Source organism: Pseudorasbora parva, chromosome 24 (genome assembly GCF_024679245.1).
Source record: "Pseudorasbora parva isolate DD20220531a chromosome 24, ASM2467924v1, whole genome shotgun sequence".
NCBI lineage: Eukaryota > Metazoa > Chordata > Actinopteri > Cypriniformes > Gobionidae > Pseudorasbora > Pseudorasbora parva.
This window is the reverse complement of record NC_090195.1, coordinates 34358349-34375530: the sequence shown is the minus strand read 5'-3', so window position 1 is coordinate 34375530 and position 17182 is coordinate 34358349. Positions and strand designations below refer to the sequence as shown.

The 17182-nt window shown below is 38.6% G+C and overlaps 1 protein-coding gene across 3 annotated transcripts in view; it reads right to left on the bottom strand.

The window, feature by feature from the left end:
- pard3aa (par-3 family cell polarity regulator alpha, a) overlaps positions 1 to 17182 on the bottom strand; it is a 623737-nt gene that overhangs the window by 120296 nt on the left and 486259 nt on the right. For all 3 annotated transcript variants that reach the window (XM_067434978.1, XM_067434980.1, XM_067434979.1), the window contains one exon: positions 5675 to 5947. In XM_067434978.1, the coding sequence (XP_067291079.1) occupies positions 5675 to 5947 (273 nt within the window). The remainder of the gene's footprint in view (positions 1 to 5674; positions 5948 to 17182) is intronic.

Genomic DNA, 17182 nt, shown 5'->3' with positions numbered 1-17182 from the left:
AGAGAGAGAGAGAGAGAGAGAGAGAGAGAGAGAGAGATAGAGAGAGTGTGTGTGTGTGTGTGTGTGTGTGTGTGTGTGTGTGTGTGTGTGTGTGTGTGTGTGTGTGTGTGTGTGTGTGTGTGTGTGTGTGTGTGTGTGTGTGTGTGAGAGAGAGAGAGAGAGAGAGAGAGAGAGAGAGAGTATGTGTGTGTGTGTGCATGCGTGCGCTTGTGTGTGTGTGTGTGTGTGTGTGAGAGAGAGAGAGAGAGAGAGAGAGAGAGAGAGTATATGTGTGTGTGTGTGCGTGCGTGCGTGTGTGTGCGTGTGCCTTCAAAAAGAAAATATACACACTGCAGAAAATAGAACAGTCTGCACCGCCAGCCATATATAAAACATTTATTATGAATCTTGCAGGACAGACAACAGTAGTTATTTTCATGCCCGCAAGATTCACTTTTATAATGAAAGGTGCTAGAACTCACAAAAAACATGAGTTATAACATCTTCAAGTGTCATAAAACAAGATTTTCTCTAATTGTTCTATTCCTTCAAATTCAAGCATATGCACGAAAAATATAAATAATAACAATCACAGACAAATAATAATAATAATAATAATAATAATAATAGTTGTTTATTTATTTAATTTCAAAAGTAAGAATTAAATGATTAAATATTTAAATATTTATTTAGATAAATGAAATGTATTCTTAAATTATAACATAATTTACCTTAAATAAATACATACAAATCTACCCTAGCAATGTTTCTATGAATATTTTAATTATTATGATTATGATTATTATTATGATTTTTATTATTGTTGTTGTTGCTGTCATTGTTAATGGTATTAATATATATTATATACATTGTTAATGTTGTTGATTTATAATGTTGACAATACAGAATTTAAGAATTACTGAATAAATATTTATACTGTAACGTTTTTGGGGGTCAAAGATCGACAAAAATAACTTTAAACCAACAGTTCGGTTTGTCCATATTTAACCCAAACATGGATTGAAATAACCCATAATTTGTAAGAGTGTAAACATGTTTATTAAAAATAATATATAAAATATTAAAATACATTAAAATATATACAAAATATATTAAGATAAATGAAATTCATTCTTATATTATAACAATCGATCCTATTATAATGTTTAAATAAAAAAATACACAGACACACACACACACACACACACACACACACACACACAACAAAAACAACTCATCCTGTATGATTTATAAGCCTTTTGAAAAGTGGGGACATGGGTAATATTACACCCTCTCCTGTAATACCTGTGTCATACCCATGGCATTATACACATTTGTGTCCTCATATGTCACAAAAACATGCCCACACACACACACCTACCTACATACATACATAAAGCATGCACATGAGCACAGGGGACAGAACTGCTGCCCTTTTCTGCCACCAGAGATATCGGCACACGGATTAGTCCGATTAGAGTCTGCGTAACCTCGTCATATTCACACTGTGGCCAATGGCAGGGGGTGTCAGCGGGTGATCCCATGACAGTCGGGGGCGGTGGGAGAACAGCAGTTGGCCTCGTAATAATAATCCCCTTCCCACCGCACCCTGGGAAAGGTCACACACCCAGAGTGACATATGTCAATCACTGCCTTCGCTTCACCGCCGCGGACGGGGCAATTAACTGCCGCCTCAACAAACCCGGCGAGAGTAATTACTGTTTAGGAAAGAGCCACGCTGGCCTTTCATAGCATTTCCATAACTAACCGCGAACCGTTTTATTACCACTACAGTAATAGAGCAATTGTGGTCATTCCTCAATGTGAACACGTGCTGGGGTGACTTTCCCGGGCTGTTTATTGGTAAATTTGTCATAAATACTGTAAAAACAGCATTGAATCAGAACCAAAAACGGCGGCTCTTTGTAAAATATTGCTTTTATATATCTCACAAAATGTTCTCATTTCACCACAACAAATGTAGGTCGATCCCCTGCAGCCAATATACAATGTCTCTGACACACACCATCAAACTGGCATCAACACAGAAGACGAATAAAGCTGAAATAACTTCCCAACTCAAACTTTTGGAACTTTTAGTCCATGTTTGCACGCTTTGATGCCTTGCTAGTGCAGCACAAAAATGTTAGAACTTGTAGCAACAATCGTTCTCTCGCAAAGAAAAATGGACCAAACAGAATGCAGTTTCTTTTGTCCAATTCTCTTTAAGAACACCCCCTTCCCAAAAGTTAGTAACACCACCTCCTGCCACCCACCCACCAGCACATTTCTACTGTGCTTAGACCCCCCCAAATATGTCCAACCCAAACTTTTTCTTTGTGAAAAAAGTGCACTTCTAAATGTGTACTTCAAAACTATATATATAACATAACTGTACATGCACAAAATATACAGTAATATTAATGAAATAAAAGGCCACTTAAGTGTACTTAAAGAGTGCACTTTCTACACACACTTAAGTGCACTGCCTTTTTCCAATAGTCAAATTAAAAGTCTTACTTTAAACACGTCGTTCTCAATAATCCCGTCTCCGTCATGACGACTCCGATCTTTCAAATATTCATATTCAATAATTGTTTACTCGACACGTTATCCTAAATCATCCCGTCTCTGGCGCGATGACTCCCATCCTTCAAATATTCATATTTTTGTGTAAACCACGCGTCATCCTAAATAAACCCGTCTCTTGCGTGATTCCCTGAACTTTCGAATATCCCGATCTAATATGATTTCTGACCTGTAAATTTGCCAGAATAATAATCCTACACTGGGCCCTATCTTGCACCCAGCGCAATTGACTTTGTACACCGCCGCATGTGTCATTCCTATTTTGCACCCGCGCAAAGCGCGCTTTTCCCTCCACAGAAGCACGTCGCTAAACTAGTGAATGAACTTGCGCTCCCTGGGCGGTTCAGCGCAAAAAAGTAGGCGTGTTCCGGCGCAAACAATCCCTGGTGCTATTTTGCTGTTCCATTAAACAATTGCGCCACTGACCAGAAAAAACCCAGTCTAAAGTCAGTGGCGCGTTGTGCGTTGTTCATTATGCTATTTTAAGGGCGCATGCTTGACCATAATGTATAGCGTGCAACACAGATGTACACAGATGCAACAGTTATTTTTGCAAATCATAAATTGTTACACTAAAAAAATATTAACACGAGATGACGGAAATCATTGTGGTGTGCCACGAAGATGTGAAAAAATAGGCCTAAATCTAGCTTACAAATTATTCAGGCTAATTGTAGTAATTAAGGATCAGACCTGTTTGCCCAACAGTGGCAAGACATAGATGTATATAAGGACATCTGACAAATTGGTTTGTCCGTCAAGAACCAGGAAAAAAAATCGACTGAAAAACGGAAAAAACTGAAAGACTGAAAAAAAAAACGACTGTGAAATCACCTGTCCTGGGGATGCCAGCTGATGAAACAATTGTGGCTATTTCCTCCGACGCCTGTTTAACCGACGGTATTTTGGGTGGTTTCTCCCATCCCCATACAACACAACTCCTCTGTCTTTCACTGCTCTTCAAGAACATCAGTCTCCTCGGCTGTGAACCGCTCCTGGCGTGCGCCTGGTAAATACGCCATAATAATAGCGATCCATAATGGAGCTTGCGCAGCTGCTTTTAAAGGGAATGTGGGATGCCGCTCTGATTGGTTTATTCACGTTACGCCCAAACCACACCTATGAATAATGAAGCTACTTCAGACCAACCCATTTTAGATTTGTTCCGGGCGCAAGAGCCATTTATCCCGCCGGGAAAATAGCAACAGCGCCGAGACCCACCCACAAAGTTACTTGCGCTTCGCGCTTTGACACTTGCGTTTCAGATCGTTAAAATAGGGCCCATTGTGTGTTAATAGGCCATTTTTCTCCATCATGCCCTGGTGGAGTTTTGGTTCCTTTGGTTGCCTTTGGCTTGGCTTGCTCAGTTGGAGACACTAAAATAATGATCTAAGTTTTCAACTAAATATCCAAATAATATCAACAATATCACTGATCTGCCCACATTGTTGCTATATGATGAATTGAAATGAGCTGATAACATCACTGTTTTCTCCAGAACAACTGTCCAGCCGAGTCAAATTGTGTTGCAATATTGTCCTGTTTAACACCGTGGAGCTGCTTTGAAACAATCGGCAGTGTGAAAGCGAGATATAAATAAAGTTGACTTGACTTAAAGTACTTAAAACAAGCACAATTGCCTATATTTTGGTGTGCTTTAAAGAAGTACACTTATTTTGATGTGTTAATATATTTTGAAAATAAAATCATTCCACTTCCTAAATCACAAATATGACAAACATGACATACAAGTTTCCATAGAAATTGCATTAAAGTAAATTTTAGTTTACCATAAATGCTTGTCAACACAGCCGGCAGTATATTTTAATCATATTTCAAAAACAACAAAAGTAAATATGAACTTAAGTCCCGCTTAAGTGGGTCAAAAAGCACTCAAAAGTTCAACTAATTGTATTTAATCTAAATTTAAACTAGAATGAATTTTCATTTAATTGCAATTAACATTTAATGAAGTGTCCAAACACATTACACTCTACTTTCTCTTATTGTAAATATATTCATTTATAGTGTATTTTATTTCAACAGTACTCTGAAGTGTTCTTTTCTTTCACAAGGGTGAAATGTGTAAACACCAGAAGGAAAATTATATTTGTTAAACTATTACATGGGATGTTTAAAACTGCAGATTTCAGAATAAAGTTGACTTTTCTTCCCCTTAACAGCCCGGATGAATTTCCAGAGATTCTGTGCACGTTGAGGCAAACACTGGGATGGATCTGAAATGATCCGTGATAATAAAGGAGCCGGCTGGTTATTAAATTTTCCCATCCTGAGAATTATCAATGATTTACCAGTGCTATAAAAGCAGCCGGTGGGACACAGGTGAGAAATCTGATAACAGTGTTTGTTTGAATTTCTTTCTTTTTTCACACTACAAAGAGTGGATGAAAGCAGCTTTTCATTATAAAAACTTCCAGGCATGAAACAGATATAAATGGAGAACATGTTCTATTAGTCAGAGAATCATCCTTTTTCTCAGCAAAATATAAGAAACTTCAAAAGGGATGGTGTCCTTCACCCTATACAACCTTAAAAACCAGAAATATTTGCCAGCGAGAAAACACAGCAGCGTAGCATTACGCAAAGCTTTAGAAACATATACCCAAGGTTGCATCCTTCAAGTCAAGAACATGTTATTGTCCCGTTATGTACGCCGAGTATTACTTAAAGGGTTAGTTCACCAAAAAAATGAAATGTCAGATTCATAACCGTTCGAATCTTTATTTGAGGATTGAACACAAACCCGGAAGAGAAGCCAATGCTGAATAAAGTCGTAGTTTTTGTTATTTTTGGACCCAAATGTATTTTGGATGCTTCAAGAGACTCTAATTAACCCACTGATGTCTCATATGGACTACTGTGATGATGTTTTTATTCCCTTTCTGGACATGGACAGTATAGTGTGCATACACTTGCATACGCTCTCAGACTAAATATAAAATATCTTAAACTGTGTGTGTAGATGAACGGAGGTCTTACGGGTGAGGAGCGACATTAGGGAGAGGAGTTAATGACAGACATTTCATTTTTGGCTGAACTAACCTGCCTGTACTTCACGTCACGATGAATGACTTAAAGATCTTACCTGTCTGTGGAGGGGTGGCGTCCGTTGCGGGGCTTGTTGACCTGTGCGTAGAGCGCCTCTAAAGGCAGGGGCTGGTTTCGGGGGCTCTGGGGACGCTCTTGACTGGGGTTATGGCTCAGATCCAAACTGCTGTCCATGGACGAGCTCAGAGAGCCGATGCCCGCGTAGGTGTGCTCCTCGTCGGAACTGAAGGTCCGGTTGATGTCCTGGATCTCAGCGTAGTCTCGTTCTTTGGCCTGACGCTCTCTCAGCTCCCTGGTCTTGGCTTGAATTCTACAAACACAAAACATCATTTGAGCTTTAGATTTATTTAGTATCGGTTTGGTTTCATACTGTAGTACATTTGTGTCATTAATACAGTGTGCTGATAACTCACAAAATTGTTATTGAAATAACCTGGTGACTGGGTTTATGAGATATTCCATAACTTGAGATATATTTTGCCTTTCAAAAAGTAAAAAACAACAATAAAAAACAGAATTCTTTCTAGTATCTTATTCGATACATACATCGAAACATATTTGATTTATTAATTCAGTGCTTGCCAAACACAAGTCACTTCCTTTTTTTACCTTTAACGAGAACAACTGATTTCTTTAAATTATTGTTTATTAACTCTGCTACTGACAAATAAGCAATAGTAACAAAGTTTGATGGTAATTGAACATTTTTAAATTTTTAAGCCAAAAACTCGCAATACTGTAAATGCTTAGAGCACACGACACTAATGAAATATAATGATTTAAAAAAAAAACACTTTGTGATCAGTGGTCAACTCTGTTTTACTTTTGATACTGTGGAAACAATTTTGACATTTTACTAAATAACTCTTTAGATTAAATATTTTCTCAGAGAGCACATATTCCTTCAAGAGCTTCAGCTCCTATCGGTAAAGGAAGCTGACAATTTATATATAGATAATGCCACCAATTTAAAAGCAAAGCGTGGTGTGGTAACAGAGTTGACGCAAGATTTATGGACACATTTTTGAGCGATAAAAGTTATTTTTTAATCAATTTACTGTTGTAGAATTAGGAATGAGGGGCTTTTATAAATAAAAAAAGAAAGTAAAATAAAATATTTTTATTACACAATGATACATGATGGAAAAAACACTAATTCCGTCAAGAAATCATGATTTTCAGCTATATAAGATTAATATATAAAATATTATTTTGTTATGGCCTGCAACATCTTGTGATTCATGACAATGAATAACAAATTATTAAAATAATAAAAAATATAACCATTAAAAAAATGACTTTGGACACCAAATTTACCTGCATTTATAGGATTACCCACATGCACACAATGCAAGTAAACCAAGTTACACAATTTTATTAATAAATCAGGTTTTTTCTCAGTAGTGATGTCAAAATGTAATATTTAGGATTTCTGACTATGAGTATTTCATTTATGTCCGCGGCTGTAATGTTAAATTAAGCATTAAAAACCTAAGGAGAGTATTGTAACATGTCAGCTTATCATATATTATCCTCTCATGCAATTACAGAAATCTGCATAAGAGGCAAAAATCTAGATGTGATCTTTGTAATCTAGGCTACAAGATCCAGTTCTCAAAAGTCTTGAGAAGAAATATCCAGTATGGGTATTATGGCCTTATTTTAGTGACTTATTTTTTGTCGTCGTTCAAAAACCATAAACTCAAGTTCAAAAACTCAAAATTACAAACATTTACATACACGCATCCCAGACAGCAACATAGTGTTGGCCCAGATCCGGCCCACATCTGGTTTATTCAAAGTGTATGTTGCTGTCTGGGATATTATTGTAGACATGTTTGTGGTGGACACAGTGTGATCAGTAGCCTTGGAAAACCCAGACAACTTCCAGCAAATTTAGATTTGCTCTGCAAGTTAGTCTGGCAAAGAGCTCATTCAAACCCATTTCTAATCTGTCGAAATCGCGGCACCAATCAGAAATGTTGGGGATTTACATGATGACGACACCGCAGTGATGGTGAAGGAAGCAGATTCTGTACATTACTAAGATGGATGCCGCTGTGGAACATCACTCGTCACTCGAATCAGCTATCGCGTCTGTTTTAAGCGATTTAAACTTTTCTTTTTCGTTTAAACCTGAGCAAAGAACAACACTCGGCTACCAGATGTGGATTAACGTTACATCGGCTACTTTGATGAGGAGGATGAGGAGTGTGATCATACACACACACACACACACACAGCTCTGTATCTGGCCTTTCTGTGCTTATTTCCTCAGACTAGATCTGGTAATTATGTAAATATGGTAAATAAATTACTAGCGTAACTATGCTTAAGTCTGAAAATGTTCTAACACATCTGAAATGACTGAATTTGAATAAGGTTTGTGAGACAGAGTTTCCCAAAGACTCCTCAATATTATTTTATATTCAAAATATTGCAAATGGCGTTCTAATCGCAATACAAATGCCTTACAGCGGCGGCAAATGCGACCAGAGCTCGATGTTTTCTGTTCGACCATCAATCCGAGATGTTTCAGTCGGTCTGACATGCTGTTAGGGTTTCCAAATTTTGCAAAAATGGAAGTGGACACTATTATCAGCTATTATCATATTCCTTTTAACAACAACTGCAAAAGTCGTCAGAAGCCATTGCAACATCTTCCTCGAAATCACAAACAGAGAATTGCTGTCAGAGTCTCAGAGATGTTTCTCTGCTCTGCATACGTCATCTCCTTCATCGCTCTGATTGGTTTTAGGTCTATCCAATCGCACCCAGAGGCATCTAAGCAACATCCGTTGGTGACGGCCCTTTGGAAATGATTTGTCTATGAAGCTTTGCTAGACCATAACTCGGTTACTACTGAGAATGCTCTGGTTTTAACCAGGCTATGTAATCAGACTTTTGCCATGAAAATGTTATACGTATCAGAAATAAGCACAAATGTCAGAGCATGCCAAAACACCTCCAGGACCCAGAAAACACCTCCGACCCCAGAGGGTTAAAAGCTATTTATAACCTAACTCTGATAAAGGAAAAACGGCTTGACACGTTTACATGATCATGTGTCGGCTGATTAAGCATATTTGGGTTATGAACGTGCATGTAAATGCACTTACTGAGAGTACCACCACAGGTACTGGCAGCTGGTTGATGTTGTAAATCTCCCAGGTGTAAAATTATTGCTTTTTAATTTGAGAGATGACTCACTGACATAAAAAAAACAAAATAAAAAAAACATCACACTGACTATGGGTAATCTCTTGGGATTCATTCCCACCTCTCACAAAAAAAAAAAACACCACTGAAAGCAATAGCTGCTATTCCGTCAACAGTTTATAACATTTATTACAACCGAAGCTTTTATTTGAGATGCAGCGAATTGGAAAACAGACTTCTTGGTCTAGCTGAGACTCCCTACTGAAACGCTGTGCTCCGGACCCCCGACTGGCATCATGGGCTGCTAAAGGACTGCCAAACCTGCTTTATTTCACTACTAGTGCATTCCTCCAAATGGAAAGGAAGCAAGACTTCTGAGGCCCGTTCATTCGAGCCTCTACTTTTGAATGCATTTCAAACCACTCATGATAAAGGTTGCGGCCTCTTCCTTAGAGAAGGTTGTCAATGCATAGGCTTACTGTAGAGTCCCTAAAACAGCCAGTGGGGAGCCTTCCTGAGAAGAAGGGAGTGATTTCTCCTTTAAGATCGTTCTGATCTTCTGCCAGCCGTTTTTTTTCCTGCCTTCTCTTAACCTCTCTGTGTTTCAGTGCTGGAGTTTTTCAAAGGCTGCTCCTGGTGGGCTGAACTGAATGAGTCTTTTTGTGTCTAATAGGCCACATGTGTCGCTCTAAGTGCTGTGTTGAGGGAAAGGAGATCCTGGTGGTTAGAATAAGAGGAAAGGCCGGAGCGGACAACGGGAAAGACTCCTGTAGGGTGACCTCTGTTTTTGGTACCGACCCATCTCATCAGATCCAGATGGGCTCTGGAGCTCCAGGGATTGGCCCATCACCAAAACCTGAGCCTTTTGTAAGTATTTAAGTGCCCTACCTCCTCACCACCCCAGGTCAGGTTTGACCTTTGACCCCTGACATCTATCTGTCAGTCATTTGAGTGACAGCTGCACCGTGCCAAGAAGAGCTGAAGGATTTTCCCAGCTATAGCGAGACTGAATGTTTCCACACATCCTCATAAGCGCGATCTAATTTACCAACAATGAGCGTTCTCTCTCTGTCAGAGTCTAATACAATTACAACGCCATTGACTGTCTCTCTCTCGCCATCCCGCTTGAGGAAATCCAATTCGCTGTGCTAGAATTGTGTGCATTTATGACTCACGCTAATAGTCTGGGAAACACTTGGAAACCAACATCAGCATATTTTCATGTGTGTGTGTGTGTGTGTGCATTGTGAGAGATTTAAAGTGGGCATGAGGCGCAAATTGCAAGTCTTTTCATCCCTATTGTGATGTTTATCCGAGTGAAATGGCTTCTCAAACAAGAACAAATGTAGGCCAGGGCCTGATATTGTGCATGAGGAATTGATTTGATGGTCATGACTTGCTATTGGTGGATCTGATGTGAGTGACAGGTTGCCCCGCCCTCGGAATGTCACTGCAATTGTGATTTCATGGTGACTTTAACTTTTGGTTCACTGAGTTCATCTCTTGAACCGTTTCTTTCACATTTAAAGGTTGATATCTTACGCTGGCAAGGCTCCAGTCCACCTGCCGTCGACTCATAAACTGATGTCCCCTCGCTGCCAGTAAAAACTATGTTATGACAAGTTACGGAAACTCAATAGGAGTACGACGCCTCCGGCGCTGAGCCTATAATGGCCAAATCAAATCTGGGAGAGCGATATCTGTGTTTGAATGGGGTAATGAGCACATGAAGAAGAGGTCTAGTCCAACCTGCCCCTGGAGAACCAGACTAAAACTAATTTAGCGCAGTGGCCTGGGGATGATAAGCTGGCCTCCAGGCTCTGTGTGTGTTTTGTGCATGACAGAAGGTTAACTTCAGGCTGAAAACCGGCACGATGAACACACTGGTCCAGGTTATGAGACACAGTTAAACACACAAACTCACAGTCACTGTGTCTTGAAACCAGACACAATTCAAATGACTACTTATAGTTTTATGATAAACAAATATAATCAAATTAGTTGCAATTTTTTCATTTCACGCAGCATTTTCACTTTTTAATTGAAAACAGAAAAAGGACTGCACTTGACATGGATTAGTCAGTTTGTCATTAAGGTAGTCACTGTGTGTGTGTGTTTGTGTGTGTGTGTTTGTGTGTGTGCGTGTGTGTCTGTGTTGAACCATATCTGTGTGTATGTGCCTCAAATTCCAGCTAAACTTGTCCTGAATTCCCTCTTCCACCTCTAGTTCATTACACAGTTAATGGTCCAGTGTGTGTTAATGCAGGACACAAAAATAGCTGCACTGAACTCATTATTACTGCTCCTGTTTCAAATTCACCATATTTTCTGCGATTTCTCTTCTGGAGTTGACTGGTTATTTATGTATTTATTGTTTATTTGTCTTTCATAGTTTTTGTCTTTGAATAAAGCATCTTTGAAAAAACTATTCAATATTAAATCCTATTAATTTCTCATTAATGCAATTATCTAATCAGCCAATCACATGGCAGTTGCTTTAATGAATTTAGGGGTGTGGTCCTGGTCAAAACAATCTCCTGAACTCCAAACTGAATGTCAGAATGGGAAAGAAAGGTGATTTAAGCGATTTTGAGCTTGGTATGGTTGTTGGTGCCAGACAGGCCGGTCTGAGTATTTCACAATCCGCTCAGTTACTGGGATTTTCACACACAACCATTTCTAGGGTTTACAAAGAATGGTGTGAAAAGGGAAAAACATCCAGTATGCAGCAAACCTGTGGGCGAAAATGCCTTGTTGATGCTCGAGGTCAGAGGAGAATGGGCCGACGGATTCAAGCTGATAGAAGAGCAACTTTGACTGAAATAACCACTCGTTACAACCGAGGTATGCAGCAAAGCATTTGTGAAGCCACAACACACACAACCTTGAGGCGGATGGGCTACACCAGCAGAAGACCCCACCGGGTACCACTCATCTCCACTACAAATAGGAAAAAGAGGCAACAATTTGCACAAGCTCACCAAAATTGGACAGTTGAAGACTGGAAAAATGTAGCCTGATCTGACGAGTCTCGATTTGTGTTGAGACATTCAGATGGCAGAGTCAGAATTTGGCGTAAACAGAATGAGAACATGGATCCATCATGCCTTGTTACCACTGTGCAGGCTGGTGGTGGTGGTGTAATGGTGTGGGGGATGTTTTCTTGGCACACTTTAGGCCCCTTAGTGCCAATTGGGCATCGTTTAAATGCCACGGCCTACCTGAGCATTGTTTCTGACCACGTCCATCCCTTTAAGACCACCATGTCCCCATCCTCTGATGGCTACTTCCAGCAGGATAATGCACCATGTCACAAAGCTCTAATCATTTCAAATTGTTTTTTTGAACATGTCAATGAGTTGACTGTACTAAAATGGCCGCCACAGTCCCCAGATCTCAACCCAATAGAGCATCTTTGGGATGTGGTGGTACGGGAGCTTCGTGCCCTGGATGTGCATCCCACAAATCTCCATCAACTGCAAGATGCTCTCCTATCAATATGGGCCAACATTTCTAAAGAATGCTTTCAGCAGCTTGTTGAATCAATGCCACGTAGAACTAAAGCAGTTCTGAAGGCGAAAGGGGGTCAAACACAGTATTAGTGTGTGTTCCTAATAGTCCTTTAGGTGAGTGTATGTATATATATATATATATATATATATATATATATATATATATATATATATATATATATATATATGCCATCGAGTGTTAAAACGCGAAAGGCTAAGCTTGAATATACGGGTATGTCCCTCTTTGGCTACTGTACTTTCAAGATGGAGGGGCAACATGGCGACCGGCATTCGAACCCCTCACCCGTATGTATATATGAAGAGTTACACAGTGTAGCTTTAAATACAAGATTATTAAATTTACTCTGTCCGTTCATGATCATGTAAAAAACAATAAACATTTCCTTCTGTAAGAGACTAAACAGTAACAACATTTTTTAAACAAATGTAATAATTACATGCACAATGTTTGTGGCTTTTTTATGTGTTTAAAAGTATTCTGCTCAGGATGGCTGCATTTATTTGATCAAAAATACTAAAATTAAGAAAATTGAAAAACTGTGAAATATTACTCCAGTGTAAATCAGCTTTTCCCTATGTGAATATATAGTAAAGTGTAATTTATTCCTGTGATCAAAGCTGAATTTATCATCATTACTCCAGTCTTCAGTGTCATATGATCCTTCACTAATCATTCTCATATGAGGATCTGATCATCAACACACAGTTATGATTATTATTATTATTATCAGTGTTGAAACCAATTTTTAAGATTTCTGTGGAAACGATTTATAAATTTTTTAGGATTCTTTTGTAAATCGAAAGTTCAAAAGAACAATATTTATGTGAAGTATAAATCACTTTTAATCAATTTAAAGCCTTTTATTCAAAAAAATCTAGCTGACCCCAAACTTTTGAACGCTTGTGTTTAAAATGTATCAACATGACTGAAAACCTAAATCAACCTAAGGTAACAGAGTACAAGCATATTGAAGAATTAGCTAGAAGTTTCTGGTTTGTGAATTCTACATGCTTTAGAGGGTGTTTAATATTCATATTCATTATATTAGAGACCTTAAATAACCAGATATGCAAACATAAAGAAAGATGAAGAACTTCCAGAAGCATCATTCACTCAGACCTTACTGAGACACACAGTCACATGACACGGGCATATGGAAGACTGATACTAAAATTATAAAAGTTGAAGAGAACATAGAAAACATTATCAAAATATTAGCAAGAGGGATGAAAAAACTCCCCAGAGAGCAGTGATAAAACAACAGAGAAGGAGCGCAAATCCCTCTTTGTGACTTTCTGGGCTCAAAGCTAATTAGTGTAGATTGCTACTGTGTGTGTGTGTGTGTGTGTGTGTGTGTGTGTGTGTGTGTGTGTGTGTGTGTGTGTGTGTGTGTGTGTGTGTGTGTGTCAAACTCTAATTAAGAGTTTGATGTTGTGATTAGATCACATCTGTCCAGAGTGTCGGTGTGTGTGTGTGTGTGTGTGTGTGTGTGTGTGTGTGTGTGTGTGAGGCCGCTATAGCAACATATGGGTCGTCATGGCAGATCTGAGGTTGTTTCTAGGTAACAAGCAAACTTATCGAAACAAAACTCCTGCTTTGTAGCTCTCGCCACCTTTACTTTCACGTCTACAATGCGCAGGTTGGCACAATTCAAAAACACCTCATTAGATGCGATCCATCCGTCCCGTAATGCCACGAGGAATGTTTTATTTATAGGATATCTGAGCTGAAACGCGTCCGAATGCATCCCTGCCGCAGCTCGGTAAATCCCGCAGGGTCAAAGTGTTCGTTTTGAGCAGTAAATTAGTCATTGATCACGGCCTGATATAAACACAGGATGAGGAATGAGAGATTTATGAACTTTGAAGAATGTAGAAGGCTCTGCTCTGTGAGTAAAGGAGGAGAAGTTTGGAAGTGAACTGAAATGTTTTGAAGCGTTCGCGAGAGATCACACTCCGGTCCGCCCGCAGTCCTTCCTCTCCTCGCTGAATAAATCACACTGTTTATCTTACGACACCGCCAAAATCCAGTCAGACGCAGCCAAAGCACTCCCTCCATATGTCTAACAATGTTTAATTCAGCTCAGAGAGAGAACGAGACGCTCACATCAGTGGCCGCGAGGCAGATCGCACTAGTTTTTAAGTGTAAATAAGATAACATGCCAATATTGTCTGTGTAACTTCACCACATGGAGAGTGTGTATTTTTAACATCCCTGCTCGACATTCGATACACTGAGACGGGGAAAAACAACCGAACGAGATCCGTTCCAGCTCTCGACGTCCTAACACAAGCATACAGAGCTGCTAGAGGAATAATAATGTCATTACAAATATGGTCTGGTCCACAATCAGTCCTGTGATCTGCCTTTGAACTCTGAAAGCTAATTGGTCCAGTCAAGCGGTGAACTGTTACAAAAGGCTCCGCAACATAATGAGCTCGTTTGACAAAGCAGAACGCCAACGCTAATTATTTTGTAACAAAATTACCGGCACAATGCGAGGGTAAAGATCAGCTGTGATTACGAGTAACATGCATTAATGCGTCAAAAAAATGAAATGTTGGGAAATATATGGAAAGCCAAAGGCAATCCCAGGCGGAGTTAATGGAGAAAGAGCTGCAAAATCGGTGATGGAAAATCAATTAATAAATCAAGTTAATAAAATGAATGAATGAGGCAAACATAGGGACAGAGAAAAAACTCAGGACCATAACACACGATTACAACGTACAAATGTAAATTCAGAAAGGACAAATAAGGACATATTTAGATAAAACAGACATATTATATTATATTATATTATATTAATTATATTTTTATGGCTATTTAGTAAATAATGATTTAGTAAAGAAAAAATATTTTACAAATTATTTTTACATAAGTTGAAAGCAAAACAAATAAAATAATAAAATAAAATAAATTGATAAATAAAATAAATAAATAATAAAATAAATACAATAAACAAACAAACAAGTAAATAAATAAATACCATAAATAGTTAAATACATAAATATAATATAATAAAATAAAACAAAATACAATAAAATAAAATAAAATAAAATAAAATACACAAACTATTCAGAAAGGAAAAATAAGATTTGTATTGTAAAAAAAACCTGAAATGTTGATACTTTCATACATACACACATACATATGCTTAATAATATAATATACAATAAGTGTTATAGAACATTAAAAAAAAAAAAAAAAAAATATATATATATATATATATATATATATATATATATATATATATATATATATATATATATATATATATATATATATTATATTAACATACAGATCCTCTATTTGTCCATTTTAATAGTATTACAGCCGAATGATATCAGTATAATATGGGATATGGGATAATAAAGGATGTGCCAATGAAAACCTGGAGTGTTGCGGATACATGAAAAAGTTGGGAAATATGTCTGGAAAGTTGATGATGAAGTGCGTTCCAACACTGTAAAAAAATCACGTTTTCCATTGAAAAATTTCTAGTGACTGATCACATCTAAAAAAAAAAAAAAAAAAATATTCTGTGAATTGATGCAATTTAATACACAGAAATTAAATTTGGCCAACTGAAAAATGTAGATGTGATCAGTCACTAGAAAATGTTTAATTGGAGACCTGATTTATTTTTATGTTTTTACAGTGAAGCGTTATGTTCAATCCCCAAACCCTGCGAACCCTCAAAGCTCATGCTAAGGGCTAAAACAAGAGACAGCTAGTTGAGATAACAGCGCGAGATAACCATGTCTCCGAGTGTTAAACTGTATCAGGAACCTAACACAATCCGGAGGAAGCTTCGCTGAAGAGTGGAAAGGAAGTCAGGAAGACAGAGGTGTGCTAGTCACTGATTAGCCACTAATGGAGCCAAGAAGATAAGCTAATAGCCATGCTAACCTACTTCAATGTAGACGATGGACAAAGTTTTCCATGAAGGTTCTCATAATGCTTGCTCTGGTCATTTTTGCTGTGTGTGTACAAAGCCTGATCAGCCAAAGGTAAACACGCAGAGGAGGATGAAAGCGACTGATATATCTTTAGCCGGTTATGGTGCCCACACACTCCTTCCCCTGCCATGGTGGTCCGCTCAGTCAACTTCCATATGGTGGACAGGGCTGCAACCATGCAACAGGCATAAACCAGGCCCATAATGGTCAGACATGCAGGCGAGAGCTTCAGGCTCTGCTGGAGCCCTTGATGAGGGATGAAACATCGGGCTTGTTGAGGACTAACGAAGGATGGGAGGTGGTCGGCGAGGCCTACGCAGCTGCTTACAATTTACTCGATTGTGACAAAACAAATGCCACTGATGGCAACACTTCATCAACTTCACTCCACATCACGCCTGCGAGCACCAGTGCTGCTTCTGAGCAGCTTTGCATATTTTTACCCCAGATTATTTCCTATATGTGATACAGTCGCCCCCAAAAAGCCACTTTAAAACGTGCATTGCAATCGCATCCAGATGATCTCGGTTTGACCAAAGTGTCCAAATACAGTCCCCTTTTGTCCTCATTTTGAGGGTGTTATATAGTTTCAAACCTAATTTTGTCCTTGGAAAGTGTGCATGTGTTATTTGGCATTAAATGAAATGCAACTCTGTTTGATGTTTCTTTATCTACAGCAATGACATTCATACATTTTAAGGGTGTTTTCACACTTGGTCCATTTTAGGGGTCTGAGCGCGGTTTGCGTGATTTTTGGCCCATATGTGAACACTCCTAATGATCTCAGGGTGCTTTCACACCTGCCTCATTTAGTTCGGTTGAATCGTACTAGAGTTCGTTTCCCTCTTTGGTGCGGTTCGTTTGGTCAGGTGTGAAAGCAGCAATCGTGC